General features: G+C 36.6%; 1 protein-coding gene across 1 annotated transcript in view; it reads right to left on the reverse strand.

Moving 5' to 3' along the window:
• The window catches only part of MCM6 (minichromosome maintenance complex component 6), a 37692-nt gene extending 14003 nt beyond the window's left edge, over positions 1–23689 (reverse strand). Inside the window, exons 1-13 of the mRNA XM_070731413.1 lie at positions 23414–23689; positions 21206–21352; positions 19988–20098; positions 18479–18728; positions 16150–16315; positions 13856–14001; positions 13108–13258; positions 10982–11123; positions 8907–9048; positions 8685–8792; positions 7537–7692; positions 6396–6524; positions 6018–6179 (exon numbers count right to left, since the gene is read on the reverse strand). Coding sequence (XP_070587514.1) covers positions 6018–6179; positions 6396–6524; positions 7537–7692; positions 8685–8792; positions 8907–9048; positions 10982–11123; positions 13108–13258; positions 13856–14001; positions 16150–16315; positions 18479–18728; positions 19988–20098; positions 21206–21352; positions 23414–23520 — 1917 coding nt within the window. The 5' untranslated portion in view covers positions 23521–23689. The remainder of the gene's footprint in view (positions 1–6017; positions 6180–6395; positions 6525–7536; positions 7693–8684; positions 8793–8906; positions 9049–10981; positions 11124–13107; positions 13259–13855; positions 14002–16149; positions 16316–18478; positions 18729–19987; positions 20099–21205; positions 21353–23413) is intronic.
• Positions 23690–24347: the final 658 nt, after the last annotated feature.

A 24347-nucleotide genomic window follows, 5' to 3' on the forward strand; every position in this document is an offset into this window, starting at 1 on the left:
GAAAGAATATTGACAAGAGCACAGAAAGAAAACAGGACAAACAGAAGACAAATAAGGAATTAAAGGGGGATGGGAACAGAAATTAAATTAATCTCAATTAATGTAAATGGCTTAAACTCATTTATGAAAAGAAATAGTATATTCAATAAATTACAAAAACAAAATTTAGACATTGTTTGTCTACAGGAAGTACACATTCCACAAAAAAATGAAAAGCAATTAGAAAATGAGAAAATTGGGAAAGTATTTACGTCCTTATCACATAACAAAAAAAGAGGGATTGCAGTTTACGTTAAAAAAGAATTAGATCCAAGGAAAATATATGCAGATAAAAAGGGAAGAACTTTAATCATGACAGTTAAAATTGTTAATGTGTTTGTATCATTAGTAGTAATTTATGCACCAAATAAAAATTTAAAAAAATTCTTCTATAACTTGCACCAGAAACTGATTGAATTAGAAGTAGAAGACATCTGCATGATAGGTGACTTTAACGGTATTATCGATCCCATTAAGGATTATAAAAGTGCTAATAAAAATCGATATAAAAAAAGAAAAGTACTGCCAAAAACGTTTGATCAGATGTGTGAAGAATTAAACCTGAGGGATTGTTGGAGAACAAGGAACCAAAATAAAAAAGAATATACATTCTACTCCAATGCGCACCAAAGTTGGTCTAGGATTGATATGGCGTGGGTTAATAATAAGATAGGAAACTTAATAAAACGAATTCAAATTGATAAAAACGATTGGGCTGATCATAACCCAATAAAAATTATATGGAATGAGGAGGAGAAAAAAAATAGGAGTTGGAGATTAGATCTACAATTATTAAAAGAACAAGAATATATAGATTGGATTGAAAGAGAAATGAAATTATTTTTAAAAGAAAATAACAATCCAGATACCTCCCTCCAGAATTTATGGGATACAGCAAAAGCCTATCAAAGAGGCTTAACAATAGCCTATAAATCAAGAAAAAACAAGGAAAAAAGACAAAATCAAAAAGAGTGGATATTTAAATTAGGAAAATTAGAAAAAGAATCCCAAAAAGACCCAGGAAACCCAAATATAAGGCAACAAATTATGCTGATAAAACACAAACTAGAATTAATAGAGATAGAAGAAGTAACTAAGAAACTAAGAGAAGTAAAACAAAATCAATTTGAGCACGCAAATAAACCTGGCAGATGGCTATCGTATAAATTGAGGAAAGAAAGAGAGAAGAAATTAATCCAACAATTAACAGATAAAAAAGAAATAACACATTACCAGTTAAAAAAAAAGAAAGAAATTGCATTAGAATACTATAAAGAATTGTATAGTGAAGAAAATATTAAGGAAGAAGATATATTAAAATATTTAGAGACATGTAAAATCAATTTAATAAGTAAAGAAGATAAAGAAATATTAAACAAAGAAATAACAAAAGAAGAATTGGAAAGAACAATTATGAAACAGAATAATAATAAAACACCAGGCCCAGATGGCTTCCCAATTGAATTCTATAAAGCAACATTCCATGTAACGGGAGAATTATTATTAGAAATTTATAATAAAATGTTAACGAACGGAGAATGCCCGGTATCATGGCAAGAAGCTAACATAACGCTGATACATAAAGAAGACACAGATCCAAAGTATATTAAGAATTATAGACCAATATCTCTGTTAAACGTAGACTACAAAATTTATATGGCAATAATAGCAGACAGATTTAAAAAAATATTAAACAAAATAATACACTCTGATCAGAATGGCTTCTTACCTAACAGACAAATTAGAAATAATATAAGAATTACATTAAATATGCTAGAATATTATGAAAGCCATAATGATAAGGAGTTTGCAATGCTATTTCTAGATGCTGAGAAAGCCTTCGATAACCTCAATTGGAACTTCTTCAAAAAATTAATAAATACTATGGATTTTGGAGAGAACTTTGAAAATACAATAAATAAAATATACTCCAAACAAAAGGCAAGGATAATTATAAATGGAGATTTAACCAATACATTCGATATTAAAAAAGGAGTGAGACAAGGCTGTCCACTATCTCCCTTAATATATATAATGTCTATAGAAATACTATTAAACCGAATTAGAGGGGAATCATCAATACAGGGCACCCAAATTAAACAACAAATTTATAAAACACAGGCCTTCGCTGATGATCTGGTCTTCTTCTTAGAGAATCCAGTTAGCTCAATGATATATTTAGTAAAAGAATTAGAGAACTATGGGAAAGTGGCCGGCTTAAAAATAAATAGGAACAAAACTAAAATATTAACCAAGAATTGTAATCAAGATTTAAACAAATTATTAATAAAAGAAACAGGTTTTCAAATAGAAAAGAAAATTAAATATCTAGGGATTTGGTTTACGACAAGGTATTCTTCACTGAAAGAACTAAATTATACAAAATTATTAACAAAAACAAAAGAAGATTTAGAAAAATGGTCAAAGTTAAATCTATCCTTAATGGGAAGGATCAATACAATAAAGTCTAATATACTTCCAAGGTGGCTCTATCTCTTCCAAACAGCACCAATACAACTAAACAAATCGTTCTTTGCTAAAATAAATAAAATAATTTCTAAATTTATCTGGTGCAATAAAAAACCTAGAATAAACATGAAAGCCCTACAAGATTTAAGAACAAGAGGAGGATTCGGTTTACCCAACTTAGAAATATACTACCAAGCCACTAAATTACTGTGGATTAAAGAATGGGTCAACCTTGAAAATCCTAGAATTCTAACAATAGAAGGCCATGATATAAATGAAGGATGGCACGCACATTTGTGGGAAAAAGAACACTCAAAACATTCTCACTTTAAACAACACCAAATTCGGAATACACTATTGACATACTGGCGGAAAGTCAGGAAAAAATACTATAATGAAATTCCCAGATGGCTATCCACTCTAGAAGCTCAAATTCATCCAAACATAATAAGCCAAGAACAAAAAATAACCTACGAAGCCCTATTAAACACTAAAGGAAGTCTTAAAACTAGAGAAAGACTTAAAGAGGAAGGTATAGTAATAGATTGGCTTCCATATTATCAAATTCAAAGCAGATATAAAAGGGACTTGGTACAATTTGGAATATGTAATAAACAAAATGAAATAGACAAAATATTGACAGGATCTGACAAAAAATTTATAACTAAAATGTATATTTATCTATTAAACTATGAAAACATTGAAGAAATTGTTAAACCTAACATGATATCTTGGATGACCAACTTTGGATATGCAATTCAGCTAGAAGACTGGGAAAAACTATGGTCAGTTAATTATAAGATGACTTTGTCAACACCATATAAAGAAAATCTTTATAAAATGTTCTTCCGATGGCATTATGCGCCAGCACGCCTAGCCAAAATGAATGTAAACATTAGTAACAAATGTTGGAAGTGTAAAAAAGAAGTGGGAACATACTACCACATATGGTGGCAATGTAACGAAGCAAAAAAATTTTGGATTCAAATTAGGGCATGGATGGAAGAAATATTGGGCTATAAAATTGAAATAAAACCGGAAATGTATTTATTGGGCATAATTAGAGGCAAACATAGCAAAGAAAATTACTACTTAATAAATCACTTACTTACTGCTGCAAGATTAGCATATGCACAAGTCTGGAAACAGGATAAGATCCCAAACAAAGAAACGGTAATTAAAAAAATATTAGACTGCGCCAAATTTAGCAAATTAACATACGAAATTCAAAACCAACAAAATAAAGACTATTACAAAGTGTGGGAAAAAATTTACAACTGGGTGGAAATCAAGAAAAAGGTATAGTAAATAGAATTGTTAAAAAATAAATCTTGTAAATATATTAAGTGTAAATGTTTAATGTTGTATTGTTTGATGTCTAAATGTTTGTAAGTCATATAAAATAAAATAAAAATATTTAAAAAAAAAAAAAAAAAAAACAGGGCACGAAATTGACTTTGAAAAAACTAAATTACTCCACAAAACAGAGAATTTATATAAAAGAATCTCTCTAGAAGCTATCGAAATTGAGAGGAGACCCCTTTGTTTAAATAAAAGAGATGATACCTCCCGCCTGCCAGAGATTTGGAAACCAGCCTTAAACAAAATAAACACTTCATAATAATCAACATGTCAATCCTTCTAATTATTATGATTTTAGAATTTTATATTTGGAAATCAGCCTTAAACAAAAAACTTCATAAAATCTTCATGTCATTCCTTCTAATAACTGTGATTACACCAACCAATCAGATCACTGAAGCATAGTCACCCAATCTATTTGCTACATTCAAAGCAAATCTCCACCCCCACACTACATACTGGGAAGAAATGTCAGTTTGCTAATATTCCATTTACAACAACACAAAGATTGGAACTCCAGCCTGAAGATGGTGAATGTGATTTCACCGAAACGTCGCATAGACATGCAAAACATTACACAGGGCAAAACCCGAACTCAGAACAATCTACATATATATATATATATATGTGTGTGTGTGTGTTTTTTCTGTTGGATCACCCTGATTGAAGGAACGTCACAGCTATATATATATATATATATATATATATATATATATATATATATATATATATCACATGTTTTTGTTGGCTATGAATAAATTAACTGCCTTGAAATGGCCCTGGGTTGGGCCTAGAGGCAAAAAGGAGCTATGACGTTATAATAAATAAATAAATAAATACATACATACATACATATATTAAAAGCACTACCGCCCTTAGAGGTGGTGCTCAACTTATGACCACGACTGGAATCAAAGTTTCCTTTGCTAAGCAAGGCAGTTGTTAAGAGTCATTCTTAATTTTAAAATCTTTTTGTCACAGTTACTTAGGAAAATTATTTGGCTATCAGGCTATTCCTACTTCCTCCATTGTTGGAAGCTGGCTGGAAAAGTCACAAATGGTGATCACATGAGTCCGAGACACTGCAAACATTGTAAATACATGCTGGTTGACAAGTGCCCAATTCTGTGACCATGGAGACGCTGTGCATGTGAGGACCAATTGTAAATAACTTTTTTTCAATGCTGTTGCAACTTTGAATGGTCACTAAAAGAGGTTTAAGTCCATAGCGACCTGTCATCCAATGACCAAATTAATTTTCTGAGCTTCCACAATATAACTAGTTGTATATGCTAATCCACACAAAACAAATTCAAGATAAAGCTAACCACAGTTAGCATATTGAACAAATGCAACTGTTCAATTTGTAGCTAACCTAATTAACGGCATGCTTGAAAACAAACCTGCAGATTGTTGTTTTAAGTTGCACTTTTTGAATACTTATGCTACCTCCTAAAACTATTCTTACTAAAATTAGAAATGGATAAGCAAGCACCAGGTCACTCAAAACTGAACTTTATAGATTTTCCCCCCAACTTGACTTCTTATAATCCTATAATATCTATGCAAATATTAGATGCATGAATAATTGGTGAACATTTGGAGTTTAAACAAGAGGCAGCATATAGTTTGGGATCCAAAGAAAAGCAGGGAAAGTATAGCTGACAGTTCTACTGATAGGAAGCCTTGACGGAAATGCAGGGCTGTAGCTCATATTGCAAAGTTGAAAAATGAATCCAAAAATGAACTGGCAAATTACTTCCATTCTACTACCCAAAAACATCCAGGTGCTCATTACAGTTTAACTCAAGAATATATTAATAATCATAAAATTTTTCAGTAAATGCCTTACTGGTAAGTATAGTATATGTCAGTGACCCCCAATCTTTCTGGCTCTGCAGAGCGGTGGAGTTGGAAGCAAGGAAGGGGTAGTTTTATGTGTGCATGCTGCTTTCGGAAATGCAACTTTGTGTATGTGCACTCGCCCACCACTTCTGCAGGTTGGTTTCTAACAGGCTGTGGCCCAGCACCAGGCAACAGACCAGGGGTTGGAGATCCCAGTTTGTGAACATAATCAGGAACAAGTGGACTTGAGCAAAGCAAGGAATGATCTCTACTCCCTTCTAAACCCCATCAAGTGTAGCTACCTCATCACTGCAATGCATCCGTGCCATAGCTTCTGACAGTCGTATCATGCTTTCCAGTTGTCGTACTGTGATTCTCCACGATGATTTTGTGACACCAGAGCCATCCCTCTGGCGTAAACGCTTGTAGTGCTCGACAATAAAATCCTCCGACTCTTTAGAAATCTATTGGAACCAGAGAAAATGATGAAAATAATAGTCCGTTCCGCTATGGTGGAATTCCAATTTCCATTTCAACTTATTGCAGAATTACATCATGGATCAAGCAATAGAAGCCCTAACCTTTATAGAGAAATCCGCAGGGTCATTTCAGCCAATTCAGCCCATATTAAATATATATATATACTATTTTTACATAATAAGTTTAAAGATTCTTGTTACCTTTGGTTTAAATTGCCTGGCAAAGAGAAGGTATCTTCGGATGTCATCAAGAGTATACATACGATCAATTGATTCATCTATCCTAGAATGAAGATCCACAATGCGCCTTGCAATAGCATAATCTGTAACCTAAGGAAATATTAGGCACCATTACTAAAGGCATAAGGAGCAATATAATAGAAAAACCTTGATATGTTTAGTTCTCTATTACAAATTACTATTATCTTACTCTGCTAAATAATTAACAGAAGCCCCAAAAAAGGATCATCTATGCCATGACTGAATAACATCTTTATTCAGACAATGAGTTAGTTCATTTGGGTTTTGTGACATTATGTGATTATATTAAGTTCATACCCCGCCTTTATTTTACATGACTCAGAGTGGTACACATAAAGCATCTGCCTCTTAATATCCCAACAATGATTGTATGAGATGGGCTAGGTGGAGAGAGAGAGAGAATGAAAAGCCAGCTTTCTAACTGCTAAACCAAAGTGGCTCTCAGAATAAATAGCACAATCACAACCAAGCTACTGCAACTAATAACTTTTACATAATGCTAACTCCACAACCTTCGGTTTCACAAATGTTTTTATTTCTCCCATTCTGCAGAATAAGAGTCCTTGGGTAGTTTTTAAAGGGAGAAAAGAAAGATGAATGTATTAAAGAGAGAGTTTAATTCATCATTTCCATCTTTTAACTTAGGTGAAAGAGTCCTTGGAGAAGGGCGGCATACAAGGCTAATAAATTATTATTATTAATAATTATTAAAAACATAGTCAAGTCAAACTTGGCTTCCGATAGATTCAAACCATTTTTTTTGTCCCATGATCAGCACTTAACCAAGTATCACTTTGGCAAGGTTATTCTTACTACCCAGGTATATTAAATAACATACTACTTCTAACTTGGTAAAACTTGCACATCCTTAAGAGCTACTGATATGCTCTGAATGTTAGCATAGTGTAGGAAAACATATTAAAATATAATGCAACTAATAAGTACAAAAATCCCTTTTAAAATCCTCCTTACCCAAGTTAAGATATATATGAAAAAGATTAAAAAACAAAGAATTGTATTTTATAAATTGCATATAATTTAATCTATCATGAATTACATATACTTGTGAATTCTACATTACCTCATTGCATTCATCCACAAGAATAAAGAAGAGATCAAATCTAGACATGATAGGAGCTGATAAGTTTATATTCTGTTTCAAAGATTTGGCTCTATCATAACGTCCACCGACTGGATTTGCTGCTGCCAAAATCGATGTCCTAGCATTTAAAGTGGCCTATTAAAAAACAAAGAAAGTAAATTAAAAATGTACACCCATCCCCCAAAAAGCACATTTATTTCATAAAGCTGATTAAACTGGGAACAAATCGTAGAAACCCAGAAGAACAAATTATATTCTTTCCCTCTCTTATCTTAAGAGATTATTACTGCTTCAAGCAGACATTTTTAATGAATTTTGTTGGTAGAAATTTCTGTATTTAGTTCAGAGCTATTAAGGTAGGCTTGTTGCCTAACCATCTTAGAGCAGAGCAAAACGTTCTTTTCAAACCGTTTGGAGCACCAAACTCTTCATTTTGCATTGAAAACAGTATGTTACACAAAGTTGTATGCTTGAAATGAAAAGAGCAGTTCAGGATCTACCCGAGGATGACTTTTGCCCAAAAACATTACTTTTTCCATACCATAAACTTTAATATATGGAAAATATTGACTAGGGTTACTTGAGAAACTACCTAGCTCCCATAATACCCACTGGGCCAATTTCATCTGGGTTTTGTGTGGTCCAGATTCTCTGGATTAAAGAAGGCTATCCATTGGGACTCCATAAACGTGATTCCTCTGTAACAGCTCCTGGAATCTGGAATGAAATCCCCCTGAAATCGGGACGGTACCATCCTATTGATGTTTGTAAGATATGGCTTTTCTCCCTTAATAATTCTGTGTGTCATCTTTGCTATTGTTTATTCTTTTTCCTGCTTCTTATTGCATTTTTAAAAAGTGATTTTACTTGGAACTGAAACAGCATACTAATTTAATAAATTAGAAAAAATGTAATACAGCCTGCCTCCAAATACCTTATGGCTCATATTAATATAAAGACTGATTCTTTAATAGAGCGTAACCACTCTAAATAAACAATTTAGTCACGGAATAACATTCCGAAAAGAAATGACCAGGGTGGATCCAGCTACAGAAACCTGCCAAATAATCCATACTAATCCCAAAGACTAATAACAACATTTGGTAATTCTGGCAATGAATATTTACCTTAACTCCAGCCTTGGTAATGGATATAGTTTGCTGCTCCATTGCTTCGTGAATAGCAACTTGGTCTCTTATCTCCATTTTGTCAAATTCATCAATACAACACACTCCCTGGGGAACAATGCAACAGGAGGCTTGTCAATTACCACTTTCATTACTGGGATAAATAAAATGAACAGTAACCCTTATTTTGAAACAGAAAGTATCGCAATTTGAATAACGTACATTATCTGCCAACATTAGTGCCCCAGCTTCAATAACGAATTCATAAGACTCTTCGTCTTTCACCACAGCGGCAGTTAAGCCAGCAGCACTAGAGGCCTTTCCACTGGTGTAGACGGCTCGGGGGCTGAATTCTTCCACGTGCCTGTTGGGATCACAAATTGGTGAGTTAATGAGCAGCAGCTTTACAAAAGGTAGCAATAGCTGCAGCATTTAGATTTCTATACTGCCCCATAGTGCTCTATAACTATTTTGATTCTCCTTGGCAGTCAGCAAAGCAGTGGAAGTGATGTGCCTGGAGGCTGTTAGGGTCTGAATGGGTGTCAACAGAATCAAACTCAACCCTGATAAGACGGAGTGGCTGTGGGTTTTGCCTCCCAAGGACAATTCCATCTGTCCGTCCATTACCCTGGGGGGGGGGGAATTACTGACTCCCTCAGAGAGGGTCCGCAACTTGGGCGTCCTCCTCGATCCACAGCTCACATTAGAGAAACATCTTTCAGCTGTGGCGAGGGGGGCGTTTGCCCAGGTTCGCCTGGTGCACTAGTTGCGGCCCTATCTGGACCGGGACTCACTGCTCACAGTCACTCATTCCCTCATCACCTCGAGGCTCAACTACTGTAACGCTCTCTACATGGGGATACCTCTGAAAAGTGTTCGGAAACTTCAGATCGTGCAGAATGCAGCTGCGAGAGCAATCATGGGCTTTCCCAAGTATACCCTTGTTTCACCAACACTCCGCAGCCTGCATTGGCTGCCGATCAGTTTCTGGTCACAATTCAAAGTGTTGGTTATGACCTATAAAGCCCTCCATGGCATCGGACCAGAATATCTCCAGGACCGCCTTCTGCCGCACGAATCCTAGCGACCAGTTAGGTCCCACAGAGTTGGCCTTCTCCGGGTCCCGTTGACTAAACAATGTCATTTGGCGGGACCCAAGGGAAGAGCCTTCTCTGTGGCGGCCCCAGCCCTCTGGAACCAACTCCCCCCCAGAGATCAGAATTGCCCCCACCCTCCATGCCTTTCGTAAACTTCTCAAAACCCACCTCTGCTGTCAGGCATGGGGGGATTGAAATATCTTCCCCAGGCCTATATAATTTATGTATGGTGTGTTGTATGCATGTTTTTTAAATTATGGGTTTTTAACTTCGTATTATTAGATTTGTATTGTACATTGTTTCTATCACTGCTGTGAGCCTCCCAGAGTCTACAGAGAGGGGTGGCATACAAATTAAATAAATAAATAAATGAATAAATAAATGAATAAATGAATAAATAAATAAATAAAAGCTGAATCAATCTTGAGGCAGTCAGGATCCAACTCCAGACTGTGGGCTACCTGCGCTTCAACTACCATGCCACCAATGCTAAGGTGACATAACAGCAAAGATTAGAGTTTGAATAAATGCTCATCAGCATCAAAGAATAAGAACCTGTGATACTGCTGAACTCTGATATTGAAACCTACTGCTTTGGATTCAAATCAGAAGTAGCACTTTGAAGCTTGCATGACTTAAAATACAATCAATTCTCAAGTGCAACATGTACAAGCCAGCTACATCTGTTTTTATTAAATAATTTAAGGCATCCACAGGTAGTCCTCAATTTAAACAGCAATTAGGACCAGACTTTCCATTACTAACTGATATGGTTATGAAGCATGACATCGCTTAATGGTGACAATCTCTAGAGTCCTGGTTGTGAGCATTAATTGAATTTCCCAGCCTTTAGGTGAGGAAACGTCCTGATGAAATTTTATTTTTGAGTTTAAGCATCTCTTCAAAACTTTGCACAACTCTGCTAATTCTAAGTCAGGCAGATGTTTCCTAACAAAACCAAAGTTGATCATATTTGGGTGAAAACGATATGAAAACACTTGCAAGGAGATTTTATTTTATCTTTTAATTTGTGTGTAAAAGAATGTAACAATTGCAGTCCATTGAATATTTGTTTAAAAAATTAGCAATCCAGCATAATCTTTTCAACTGTATCCAAAAATTATTTCAAATATATGCAGAGATCTGTGAGCTATGGTGGTCATATAGTTTAAACCCCCTTGTAGTGTTAGAAAAACTTACTTTAAAAACTGGCTTTTGGCAGTACTTGGATCACCAACAACACAAACATTGATGTCACCGCGTAATGAAGTGCCTTCTCCTGTTGTTTTAGGAACTCCACCAAATAGCATGAGTAAAATCCCTCGCTTTACTTCATCATTACCTAGATCACAGCAAGCGAATGTTAGGTGTATTAAAGATTTTACAAATGAACACATTCAAAATAAATTCCTTTGGGTAAATGTATACAAATTAAAAGGCAACTTATTTTCCAGCTATTCCAGTTGGCCTTAAACAATGCTCAAAAACTCAGTAAGATTGTTTGTAACTGAACAGCATCAACCATGTCAAAGAATCACAGGAAATTCTCCACATTCATTATTTCATCCCATCTTTCAAAGATGTACAGAACATGACCAAGAAGCATTACATTGGAACCTTATGTCACAAGGCCTCCCTATAGCCTGTAATCTAGTCTTAACCTGACATTAGACTGCTTATTGTATGACTTGTGTGCTTTGAGTCTGTTTTTGATTCCTGGCAACAGGCTGGTTAAGCCTCTGAATTCTTCATGGCAAGATTTTCAGAAATGGTTTGCCCTTCCTTTCTTCCTAGGGCTGAGACAATTTGACTGGCCCAAGATCACCCATGCAGCTTTATGCCTAATGTGGGACTAGAACTCACAGTCTCCCAATATATAGCCTGGTCCCTTAACTGCTAGACCAAAGTAGCTGTCTATTGCATGATATACATATATACATGACAGGGCTGAGTTTGACAGCCCTGTCTTAGATTCCAAACACTATGAATAGTGTTTGGAATCTAAGACAGGGCTGTCAAACTCAGTGTTATGGTGTCATCACATGATGTATCACAACTTCTCCTCCTTTTGGTAAAGCGGGTGTGGGCGTGGCCAGTGCGTGATGCATTTGGCCCAAGGCCTGCCAGTTTTGACAGTCCTGTAGTAAGACCTCAAAAATTTTGGACGTTTTGTGCATGATATAGCTACAGTAATCACCTGATTTCCAAAGGAATGTTAGCCTATGTCATTTGAATGGTTTTTTTCAATAAGAGATAAGGAAGAAATAAGCAATGATTGTTTTTTTAAAAGCTTTTTTGGAGTTTTAGATTTTTAATTAATGAATTGGATTCAAGATATTGTATATTGTTTATTATATGTTGTGAGCCGCCCCGAGAAATCCAATAAATAAATAAATAAACAAATAAACAAACAAACAAACAAGAAACTTTTTGAGCAATTTGACTAAATTTTTAGGGCTTATGTGACTGATGTCATTTTCGATGTCTTTCCCCCTTTTCCTTTAATGTTATTCACATTAATGTAGTCAAATATATGTAAGCATGTTTAAATTTATTCTTCTGTTATTTCATTTATTATAATAAACTATACTTTAGATATTCATTGTTTTATATGGCACTGAATATAACTATTTGTAAAGAGAAGTCCTTTCTGAGGAAGAGGACAAAACTTTTTAAAGAAAGATTGCAGAAGACAAAATTATTTTCATTAATGAACACTTTGTTATGAACCAGCTCTCACTATGTTTTGGAGGGCCCCAATCTCCAGAAGGAACTTTCCAGAGGAGTATGTGGTAGTGGTAATAAAACTTCACGAAAACTCTAGATCCAGCTCATTATTTCTAAAATCTGTCCAAGTCACAGAATAATCATAGTTCAAAAACAGTCTATATTGGACTGCTGACACAAGATAGTTGCATTCATTTAAAATAAGCAATTTAAAATAATCTGTGGAACGAAGTCCAAGCTTATCATTTTGTTATTAAAGTGCAGAGGTTACTTGATAAGCAAAGAAATAATGAGGTATACTGATTAAAAGATTGCAGCAAATTTCTGAATCCCTTCTACCTTCAATCGATCGCCAGCCACCTCAAGTCAAATACAGGCATATGTATGTGTCTGAAGCCTATGTTATTTTCTGGACCCCACACACTACCACACACAAAACAACAACACACACACCAGCAAAAAACAAACCCGGCTAACAATTGATTGTTCTGATTTCTTCAGAAGAGATAATATTTATGGAGAGAGTTCCAGATTAGGTACAATTTATATAATTTATTTGACAGTTTTCCAAATAACTTAAGATAATAATTTAGTCTTACCATGTATGGTGGGAAAAAGGCTTGTACAAAGGTTGTGGTACAGGTTTTTATCTTGGCTCATTTCAAATACTTTTCCCCATTCCAATACAGACATCTGGTTTTTAATGCTTTCTGCAGTTTGTTCCTCATCTCGAAGTTCTTTGCCTCCAAACTAACATTAAGACAAAATAACACAAATTCAAAATATTGCAAAAAGTAATTCAAGAAACCTTAGATCCGGAGGTAGAGAAGTAGTAGTCATCAAATCAAGGGGAAAAACAATATAGATTGTGGTATTCCCCCCTGTGAATATTTTTTAAAGTGAAATGACAGTGAAGAATGTGTAATCTCTGAGCACAGGTGGCAAAACAATCCTCAAATTAAAACTAACTTCCATGTGCAGAAAATTAATGTGTCAGAGGAAGAAATCTTTTAGGGAAAAGTTATTGTTTATTTTGCACTCATACCTATAGAAGAAGCTGCAGCAGCAGCCCAACAATTCTATCCCCTTGTTCTTATGTTGGACAACCTGGTGGAGACACACTGGGAGCCCTACTTTAAATTGGGCAAACTTGAATGCAATGTATTTAAAAATATATACTGCATGGAAAAAATACTTGCTAATTATTGAACACATACTATTATCAAAACAAAAACGTTAGGTAAAAACTTCCAACGTTCAGCAAGAGGGAGTAGAACAATAATAAAATCCCACAACTAGTTTCTTTAAAAATATAGTTGCTGTTATATTTCCCTTAGCAAGACTTACCCTTGGGTTTGTTGGGGCCACATAACAGGCTAGAAAGACCAATTTATAGGACAACTCTCTGACTCCAAGAGCCCGAAGACCTCGGATACCTTCAGATTCATAACCTTCTTTTCCAGTCACACGAGAACCAGTTTCTGCTCGTACACCTATAAAATAAGGACTTTGAAAATTCTGCTCAAATACATATATTGGAGAAAACAAACAGAGATAGCCCTTCGTGGCACCGGACCAGGGTATCTACGAGACCGCCTTCTGCCGCACGAATCCCAGCGACTGGTTAGATCCCACAGAGTTGGTCTCCTCCGGGTCCCGTCAACTAAACGATGTCGTTTGGCGGGACCCAGAGGAACAGCCTTCTCTGTGGTGGCTCCGACCCTCTGGAATCAGCTCCCTCCAGAGTTTAGAACTGCCCCCACCCTCCTTGCCTTTCGTAAACTCTTTAAAACCCACCTCTGTCGTCAAGCATGGGGGAACTGAAACATCTCCCCCTGCCTATGTAGTTTTCTGTATATGATATGACTGTATGTATGTTTTTTATATATTTGGGTTTCTGGTTTTTTAGACTTTTTAAATGTATTATTGTTATTTTAGAGTCTAACTATTAGATTTGTCATTATATATTGTTTTTATCATTGCTGTAAGCTGCCCCAAGTCTACGGAGAGGGGCGGCATACAAATCTAATAAATAATAATAATAATAATAATAATAATAATAATAATAATAATAATAATAAAATTTTCCTCTAAATTGAAGAGGACTTTGGTCAGGCTACCATCAGAGTCCCAATTCATACCTCATATTAAGTTGTGGATAACTTTAACTGTAGATCACTGAACTAGCCACAGGGACATAGCACTAAGCTAAACACCATTATACATAGCACTAAGCTAAACACCATGAAAGTTTAATATATCTAACCCTCACAAGAGAATAGTTCTAAGATTCTAGAGCAGTAGAATAGCAAAGCAGGTGTCTGATATGGTCATTTTTAAAATCAGGCAGAGCAGATACTTGATGATTGTTCAAAATTCCACCAAATCTCTGCAGGAGGTCCAAAGTTTGACACCCCTCCCTCCATTCTCACATGACACCTCAGATGCTCAGCAAATGGCTTACAACTATTTGCAGCATCTCAGTCATGTGACTACATTTCTGATTTTGCTGAAAATCTCTCCATTTACTTGTTTTCAGCAAAACTGGCCATAGCGATTGGTTTGCTTAACAACTGCAGTGTTCACTTTATGACCCCTATGCTGGCTTAACAACTGCCCCCCCAAAAATAGTGACGTGATTTATGATTGTCATGACTTACAACTAATGACGGCAAGTTCCATTAAAGTCATAATTCAAGGGCTACATGTAATCTATGTGATTCCTAACCTGCAATTTAAAGCAGCCTACTTTAAGACTACTTGTAGTTCTTTACTTCATTTAGTGATCATTCGAAGTTACAACGGCACTGAAAAAAAGTGACTTATGACAGTTTTTCATACAACTGTTGCATTATCAAAATCCAAAAGCTTGGCAACTGACTCATATCTATGACGGTTGCAGTGTCCTGGGATCATGTTATCACCTTTTGTGACCTTCTGACAAAGTCAATGGCAAACCCAGATTCACTTAACAACTGGGTTACTAACTTATCACCTGCAGTGATTCACTGAGCAATTGTGAAAACATGATCATAAAACTCATTTTTTAAAAAAATATTTTTTATTAATTTGCATAAACAAACATGACACACATAACATATAACACACAGTGGAGCTACAGTTGCTCCGCTCAATCAAGAAGAATCAGAATTCTATAATGTATGGCAAAAGGTATATATTTGGTGGGAAATAAAGAAAAAGGGATAACTTTGTTGTTATACTACTTTAAATATATTTGAACTAGTAGTTTTATTGTATTAGAGGATGGTTATTTACAATATAAATGTAGATTCCTTTTTTATTCTTCTCTTCTTTTCTTTATTTTAGTTTGATTTCATGCATAATTTAAGAATTTCTATATATGTTTTTATAAATTTTTAGATGTGTTTTTTATTCTTTACTTATTATGTTATAATTAATACTTTTACACAATGACGTTAAACAATAGATGACGTTAAACAATGATAAGATTTTTCTTTCTTTTTTCCCTTTTTAATATAAAACTCATTTAACTAATGTTTCACTTAGCAACAGAAATGTTGGGCTGTTGTTGTCATAAGTCGAGGAGTGCCTGTATACCATATATTAAAAATATATAAATATCTTCAATACTTGGAAGACCCTAGATAGGATTCACCAACCTGGGGTAGACAGTTGAGATACATCCGGCACGACAATGAGAGACCCTGTGAAGTCACACTTGTCACCAGCCTGCGCAGATTCTACAGCTTCAGCACGCAAGATGACTTCAACACTGCGAGGAATGCTCCCCCGAGGCAATTCAGCCTGGGTTTCTTGAATGCGAACCTGGGAAGATGGGAAAGAGACCTTCAAATGCCTGACTTTAGCATGCTTAAATTAAACCTGAATATTTCTAGCACATGGAAATGGAAAAACAACAAACAGATGCTTGTGTTTTATACCAAATTGATGTCTAGCTAAGGAAGTTCTAAAAGAAAGCAAACAAAGGATCATTTAACAGATTCCCTTTAACTTCTGGACTAGGAAAACAACAAATCTTAAGAGACACAATGCCCGTAAAGGAAGCTTGTTTTTATCTTTGATTATGGCAAAAAGCAGAAATAAGATCTTTTGAGAGGGAGGGGGAGATTATTAAAATGACAACAAATAGAAATTTCACAAATGAGCATTAAAATAGACACATGAATTGAATAAGTTGCCATAAATTTGGGGGAAATACAATCTCATAATTTGTGAAAAGCAAAAACATGCATACGATAGCTAAAATTATTGTTTCCACATCTCTACCTTTCTAGTAAGTTATAAAACCCATTAAATTCCACTAGAGATCCAGTATTAATTCAGATATAGTATAACCAGCGAGCTGTTAAGACAGGCTTGTGAAGATCATACTGTCCCTACTTTGAATCAGGAGTTTCATGCTTCGCTGCATCAGTAATGAGAAGATTAGAGAGGAAATAAGATACAGCAAAATGAAAGAAAAGGCAGGAAGAGGCACTAATATCTTGTTCACATAGTGCTCAAAGTTCACATTTTGAAGTACAGGTAGTCCTCAGTTTATAAATGGTCAAAGTTATGATGGAACACAAAAATGGAGCTTGTCACCCGAATGAGAAGTTCTGACACTGGCTCTCCCTGCAGTCATGTTATTGCATCATGTTGGTTGCACTTGGCAATCAACTTGCATTTATGGCTATTGGAATAAGAGAGTTGTGAAGGACCTTGGAGGTCTTCTAGTCCAGTGTTTCCCAACCTTGGCATCTTGAAGCCTTGTTAGCTTATAGCATAGAACATAAGAAGAGCCATGCTGAATCAGGCCAAAGCCCATCGAGTCCAGCATTCTATGTCATACAGTGGCCCACCAATTGTCCATGGGTGTGGGCATACCCACTTTTGTCATGTGAACCAAAAAAGGTTTGCCATCACTGATCTAGGGTGTTGGAAGAAGTACGGAGCCTTTGGAGCATCAGCTGCATCTTCCACTACCTACCAAGGGAAAGGCAGATTCTCTAATGTTGGTACAGTAATCCCTAAGTCCTGTGGACATGATTTGCAATGTTGTTACTGGAAACCAGCGTTTTATTTCTAGTTTCTAGGAAAAGCCATCCCACAGCAAAATAATAATAATAATAATAATAATAATAATTATTATTATTATTATTATTTATTAGATTTGTATGGATTAACTTAGGTGCAGTGTTCACTTTAGAATTGCTGAATCTGATTTCTCATCACCCTCTTTTAAAGACCCCATAATCCCTTGTGGAATCTGGGCAAATGAATGGAGCTGAGTGTTTATTGGCCAGATGCCCTTCACAATGCGGAGTTATAGCTGAATCTGTTTAATGATCTTTGCAAAAAGTTATGACCTATAAAGCCCTTCATGGCACCGGACCAGATTATCTCAGGGACCGCCTTCTGCTGCATGAATCCCAGCGACCAGTTAGGTCCCACAGAGTGGGCCTTCTCCGGGTCCCATCAACTAAACAATGTTGTTTGGCAGGGATCAGGGGAAAGAGCCTTCTCTGTGGTGGCTCCGGCCCTCTGGAACCAACTCCTCCCAGAGATTAGAATTGCCCCCACCCTCCTCACCTTTCGTAAGCTCCTTAAAACCCACCTCTGCCGTCAGGCATGGGGAAACTGAGATACTCTTTCCCCCTAGGCCTTTACAATTTATGCATGGTATGTTTGTTTGTATGTATGATTACTTTTACAATAAGGGTTTTTTAGTTGTTTTAGTATTGGATTTACATGCTGTTTTTATTATTGTTGTTAGCCGCCCAGAGTCTACGGAGAGGGGCGGCATACAAATCCAATAAATAAATAAACAAACAAACAAAGTCACAGGTGACCCACTTTATTACCATTATGACTTATGACTAAAACTGTGGACTCTTTTACAGCTGTAAATTGAGGATTTCCTGCAGACCATTTGAGAAAGTGAAATTGAATAACATGCTTAAAAACCAAAAGCAGCAATTCCAATACCTTTTGGAAGTCAACAAACCGGGACTTGTTTGTATCCAGAAGAAATCTCTTCCTATTGGCACAGACTGGATTTCTACAGATGTTGGGCTGTGTGTACTTGAACTGCTGCTCCACGTCTTTTATCACCGTCTGGCAATCCAGACAGAGGAAGATTCCACTGACAAGCTCTGGGTGAACCGGGTGGGTGCGAACTACCTGTCCACTAATACGCATGAGGGATCCGATGCGGGCTGACGTCATTTCTCGAATTCTTTTCAGGAAACAAAAAGTCAAATTTAAAAGCTTTTCATCTTTAACACGCAGTTCAGAAAATCAGATTGCAATTCACCTGGCTGAACGTGGCCTATTGTTTTCTATGGAATGGTAGCCTTGGCAAGTACACGTTCTTTCTGTAACTAAGAAAAGAATGTTCCTGCTGTGCTATCAGTTAAGACAATGCATATGGCTGGGCTGACGCCTGTGATGTTAGGAGCAGAATGTAATCAACTCCTTATAGCAGGAACATGAGTTGCAGGATTTCCACTATGCTCCACGTAGCTTTTAAAATGGCTTGGATACCTTTATTAAATCCTATACAAATTCTAGGTAAAAAATTGCACGAGTACAAGCTGTATGAAACTTGAGGCTATCTTTTATATACCTGATAGAAAATAAATTTTGCAAAAGTATTTTATTCATTTGTTTATGGGGGTGCTCAGCTCATAATCATACATAGGAAATGGATTTTTAAAAATCCAGATCAAATTAGCTCAATTCACCATTCAGGCAAATAGCCACACTAACACTGTCCCCACTGTCTTTCAGAGGCTTTCTGAAAGTCAAATAGAGAGGTATTCCACAGGGTGTCCAGGGGGAAAGCATTTTGAAACTCCCTGACATTTCCCTGTAACTTGCGATCTAGTTAAGGTGTGGTCATAGATGACATCATGCCAAACGGCTAAGCCATGGAGAAATATCGGTAGCTGATGAAGCAAGTTATTGCCAGTTATACTCATTTTTATTTGACTCTGCCAGGCAGCGCGGTCTGGGTTTTTTTTTAACATGATTTCCCCGACTGTTAAACATTTTAATAGTTTGTTTGCCTTCCCTGATTTATTTTGTTTTTTTCACAAATTCGCTAATAATTCCCTGATAATTCCCAATTTTCCAGGATTTCTGGACACCCTGATTCCAACATCTGAGAGGCAAATATCTCAGAAGAATGAAGTAGTGATTGAATAAGCATGCTTTCATGGTCTCTATATGTGACAGCTTGTAAATGAAGGGACATGTAGCAAGCTCATATTTTTGTGTCTTAGCAGGTGGACATAATGTCACACAGGCTAACAAAATGCTCCTTCTGCTTATTCAGAGGCAAATTGCGTAGCTTTGCCAGCATCCTTTGCTTAACTGTTCAGGACAATGACAGAATGGAATCACATGCAGAAATACCTTCAGTACCAAATTACTACTTCCTTGTTACATGCGACAGTAATGTAAAAGTGACAGTTTAATCATTAAGATTCTTACTTGTGCCTGGTAGGTAAATCTTGGAAGGCCACATAAAAATCTTTGTTAGGAGGAACATTTCCGTGATCTTTGGCAAATGTTTTTACAGCCCGACACAAGTAAGGGTACACTCTAAAATAAAAGACAGGTTTGTAAGTGAAAGAATTACGTAAGCTTTTGCATCACCCTTATTGTGTATCTTATAAATTTCCCCGTTGGCTTAGAAGTTCAATGAAACAGACAATGTTTAATGCAAGTTAAGTTTACAAGTATAAACACTGAATTATTTCCCACAAGTCATAAGATTTTGTAAATCCTGCATTTGTTTCTATTTTTATTCAAAAGGTTGGACATTATAGGAAGCAATCTTAAGATGCATATGATAAATCATAATTCTGCTTTAATTTTTCTTAAAGTAAGCTTTATAAGTTTTTTAAATCCATAGTTAATATAGGTAAATCTCAACTGCAGCTGCAATTGAGTTCAAAATTTCTGTTGCTAAGTGAAATATTTAAATGAATTTTGTCCCATTTTACAACCTTGTCACAGTTGTTAAGGGAATCACTGCAGTTGTTAAGTTAGCAACATGGTTGTTAAGTAAATCTGGCTTCTCCATTAACTGTCAGAAGTCACAAAAGGTGATCACAGAAACAGAAGATTGATGGCCCATCTAGTGCGCTTATACTATTTCCTGTATTTTATCTTAAGATGGATATATGTTTATCCCAGGCATGTTTAAATTCAGTTACTGTGGATTTACCAACCGCGTCTGCTAGAAGTTCGTTCCAAACATCTACTACTTTTTCAGTAAAATAATATTTTCTCACACTGCTTCTGATCTTTCCCCCAACTAACCTCAGATTGTGCCCCCTTGTTCTTGTGTTCACTTTCCAATTAAAAACACTTCCTTCCTGAACCTTATTTAACCCTTTAACATATTTAAATGTTTTGATTATGTGACCCCAGGACACTGCAGCCATCACAAATACAAATCAGTTGCTAACTACCTGAATTTTGATCACGTGTTCCTGAAAGTCATATCAAAATCAGTAATGCCACTTTTTTCAATGCTGTTGTAACTTTAAATGGTCACTCAACAAATGGTTGTAAGTCGAGGACTACCTACCAAACCCGATACTCTTGAAAAATTTCCCATTAAAACCAAGAATATTCAGACTAGTGATCTTGAAACTACCACTTCTATAATGATTATCATATGAACATTTTGGATATTCTTACCTATAGAATTCTTCTTGGATTGTGGAAGCAAGTTGTTGATTGAATTGTTCCAGATCTTCAAAACTTACAGTTAAGGTATTTCTCTCTGGACGAATCAGCTCTTCTGCATCTTGCAAGTATTTAACTTCTCCATCATTATTCTGGAATCTTTTAGGGAACAATTTTGTAGAATTATTTCATACACAGCATTACCATTATGTAGTTAATATGAAAGGATTATACTGAGACCCCCCCTTCCCATTACTTAAATATTTCTGTGAATGGAAATTATTCTCTATGCAACCTTTCAAATTTCAAAGTTTGACACAATTATCTCTGAAAATTAACACTGATGTTTTCTCTACAAAAGTAATAAAAGATTAACAATGTGTAAAATAAAAAAAGGAAAACATTTGCTTAGGCTAAGTCCCCTCCACCCCAATCTGATGAATTAAAATCAGGAGTTCCAGGAAAAGTAGCCCATTTTGATGCACCATGGTAAAATAACTTCAAGCAAATTTTAAAAACCTTACACATGTTTTAGTATATCAATAATATCAACTAAGATTTTATTCTTTTATATAAAAAAGAAAGCTGTGATGCTCCTTCAATATACCAGGGTGATTGGACCAAAAAAAATCACACATAACCCATTCCCTGATACAAGCGATGACCCTGTAGCCTAGATCTAATAATTTAAAAACACTAAAAAACCCATTATTAAAAGCAAAAATATACACAACCATACTATGCATAAACTGTATAGGTCGGGGGGGAGATGTCTCAATTCCCCCATGCCTGACGGCAGAGATGGGTTTTAAGAAGTTTGTGAAAGGCAAGGAGAGTGGGGGTTAGTATGGAGGGAGGATATATGTATAAGCCTTGATGCAGTCTACTTTTCATAAACAACTGAATTTATGTGGGAGTAAATAAGCCATTTACTTTTTTAAGCATTGCTGAAAAGTCATGTAGCACATAAATGTTCAGCTGCTTTAAGAAGCAAATTGACAGCTATGGCATTTCTGCTATTCATTTGTTAAACTGATATACTCCACTATCGCTTTTTTTAAGAAAGTCATCCTGCTTTATCCTCCTTGAGACAAATACAAGGCATCCAGGGTCCTTTTATTGTTATTTGATAACAATGAGATAATAAACAAGAAACTCAACATCCAGAATGTACAGTTCCTAGAACAGGGTCTAAGCATATTCATATATCTAACACCAAAGATTTCTGAGAAATAGTGAAATCCATCGTAGGGCTGTATAAAGATACCAGGGTCAGAACTGCAACCTTAGGATGTAGGTAAAAAAAACTTATCCCCTCCATTTCATCACAAAAAGATTGCATGGGTATAAAACTCCAGTTTGGTCTGGGCCAGAAGAGCAATAAACTATTGAGTTCATGTCCTGCCTTAACTTTGAAAGCCAGCTGGGTGACTTCAGCCAATCCTTCTGTGTCAGCTTATAATAATAATTTATTAGATTTGTATGCCACCCCTCTCCAAAGACTTGGGGCGGCTCACAACAATAATAAACAGTGCACAAATCCAATATTTAAAAAAACTATTTAAAAACCCTCATAGTAAAATAATCACACAATCCACGCAAACCATACACAAACCAAGATAGTTGGGGGATATGTCAGTTTCCCCATGCCTGGCTACAAAGATGAGTTTTCAATAACTTACGAAAGGGGAGGAGGGGGGGCAGTTCTAATCTCAGGGGGAGATGAGTCCAGAGGGCCGGGGCTGCCGCAGAAAAGGCTCTTCCCCTGGGTCCCGCCAGACGACATTGTTTAGTCGATGGGACAGGGAGAAGGCCAACTCTGTGGGACCTAATCGGCTGCTGGGATTTCCACCTCACAGGCTTGTTGCTGAAGGGAGAAGGGGAGGAGAGTTTGTTGGATGTTTGCCACCTTGGGTTATTGGTAAAATAAAAGAGGGATGCAAATAAAAGAAAATAATAAAAATAAATGGCATTTCTTCAGAGCTACCAATGTTGGAAAGCTGCACATTTTATAAATAATTATTTGCATTCTGCATTATATGCACTCTGTAGTAGCTGCCGCGGTATTTGAACGGCTTTACTCCAGATGTAGTTTTTTTAACCCAGGGAATTCAGGAGAAAATGGAGGCAAAATACAGGTCCCCCTCTCCAAAAAGGTGCTGTTATGTACAGTGCAGCCCACCATCCATCACCCTGTCTGGAACCAGAGTCGTCACTCACTGTTCGAGAAAGTCCTGAAACAACTTCTGGCATTTCTCGGCCACCTCATCGCGGAGCAATTTCGGAGCGCCGGTCAAGCCAGCCTCGCCGGCGGCTACCAGATCCATGCCAGCTGCTCTTCCGCTCCTACGGCCACCCGGGCAATAGGAAGAATTCGCGCCACTGCTCAGCCCCGCGTGGCCCGGCCTAGCCAATCGGAAGCTTCAGAGTGGGACGCCCGCCCCCTTCGAATGTTTCCCCGGGGAAAGTTTTCCCGCCAAACGCCGACTCAAGGAAGAGGAAGCCGGAAGCCACGCACGGCGTTAGAGAACCGAAAGGGGGAGGGATCCAGGGGTCCTCAAACTTGGCCACTTTAAGACTTGTGGACTTCAATTCTGGGAGTTGAAGTCCTCAAGTCTTAAAGTGGCCAGGTTTTGAGACTTCTGTAATTAAAAACCTTGGTTGAAAACGCACCGCCAAGTACGAGCGTTGCCTACTTGATAGCGGCAGCGTTAAGTCAGTTTTGGAGGAAAGGGAGAAGAAGGCACCACACCGTGCAAGTCTTAACAGGCGACTTTTCGGAAGGAAGCGGCGTTGCTCTTGCAGGAACAAAGCAAGAGATATTGGGAGAGAAAAGGGGTTTGCAGGATGCCGATCTCCTGGTAGAAACAGAAAAGCTGAAGAATATCAATCAGTGCTCTTTCCCCCCCCCCCCTTACAAGCTCGCTTCCGAACCAGAGTTTACCAGGAAAACAACCATATGTATGTGTACGTGCGGGCGTGTGTATATACATATACAACACGCACACACACACTGCTCAAAAAAATAAAGGGAGCACTTAAACAACACAATATAACGCCAAGTAAATCAAACGTCTGTGAAATCAAACTGTCCACTTAGGAAGCAACCCTGATTGACAATCAATTTCATATGCTGTTGTGCACATTCAACTTT

This window comes from Erythrolamprus reginae, chromosome 1, assembly GCF_031021105.1.
Source record: "Erythrolamprus reginae isolate rEryReg1 chromosome 1, rEryReg1.hap1, whole genome shotgun sequence".
NCBI lineage: Eukaryota > Metazoa > Chordata > Lepidosauria > Squamata > Dipsadidae > Erythrolamprus > Erythrolamprus reginae.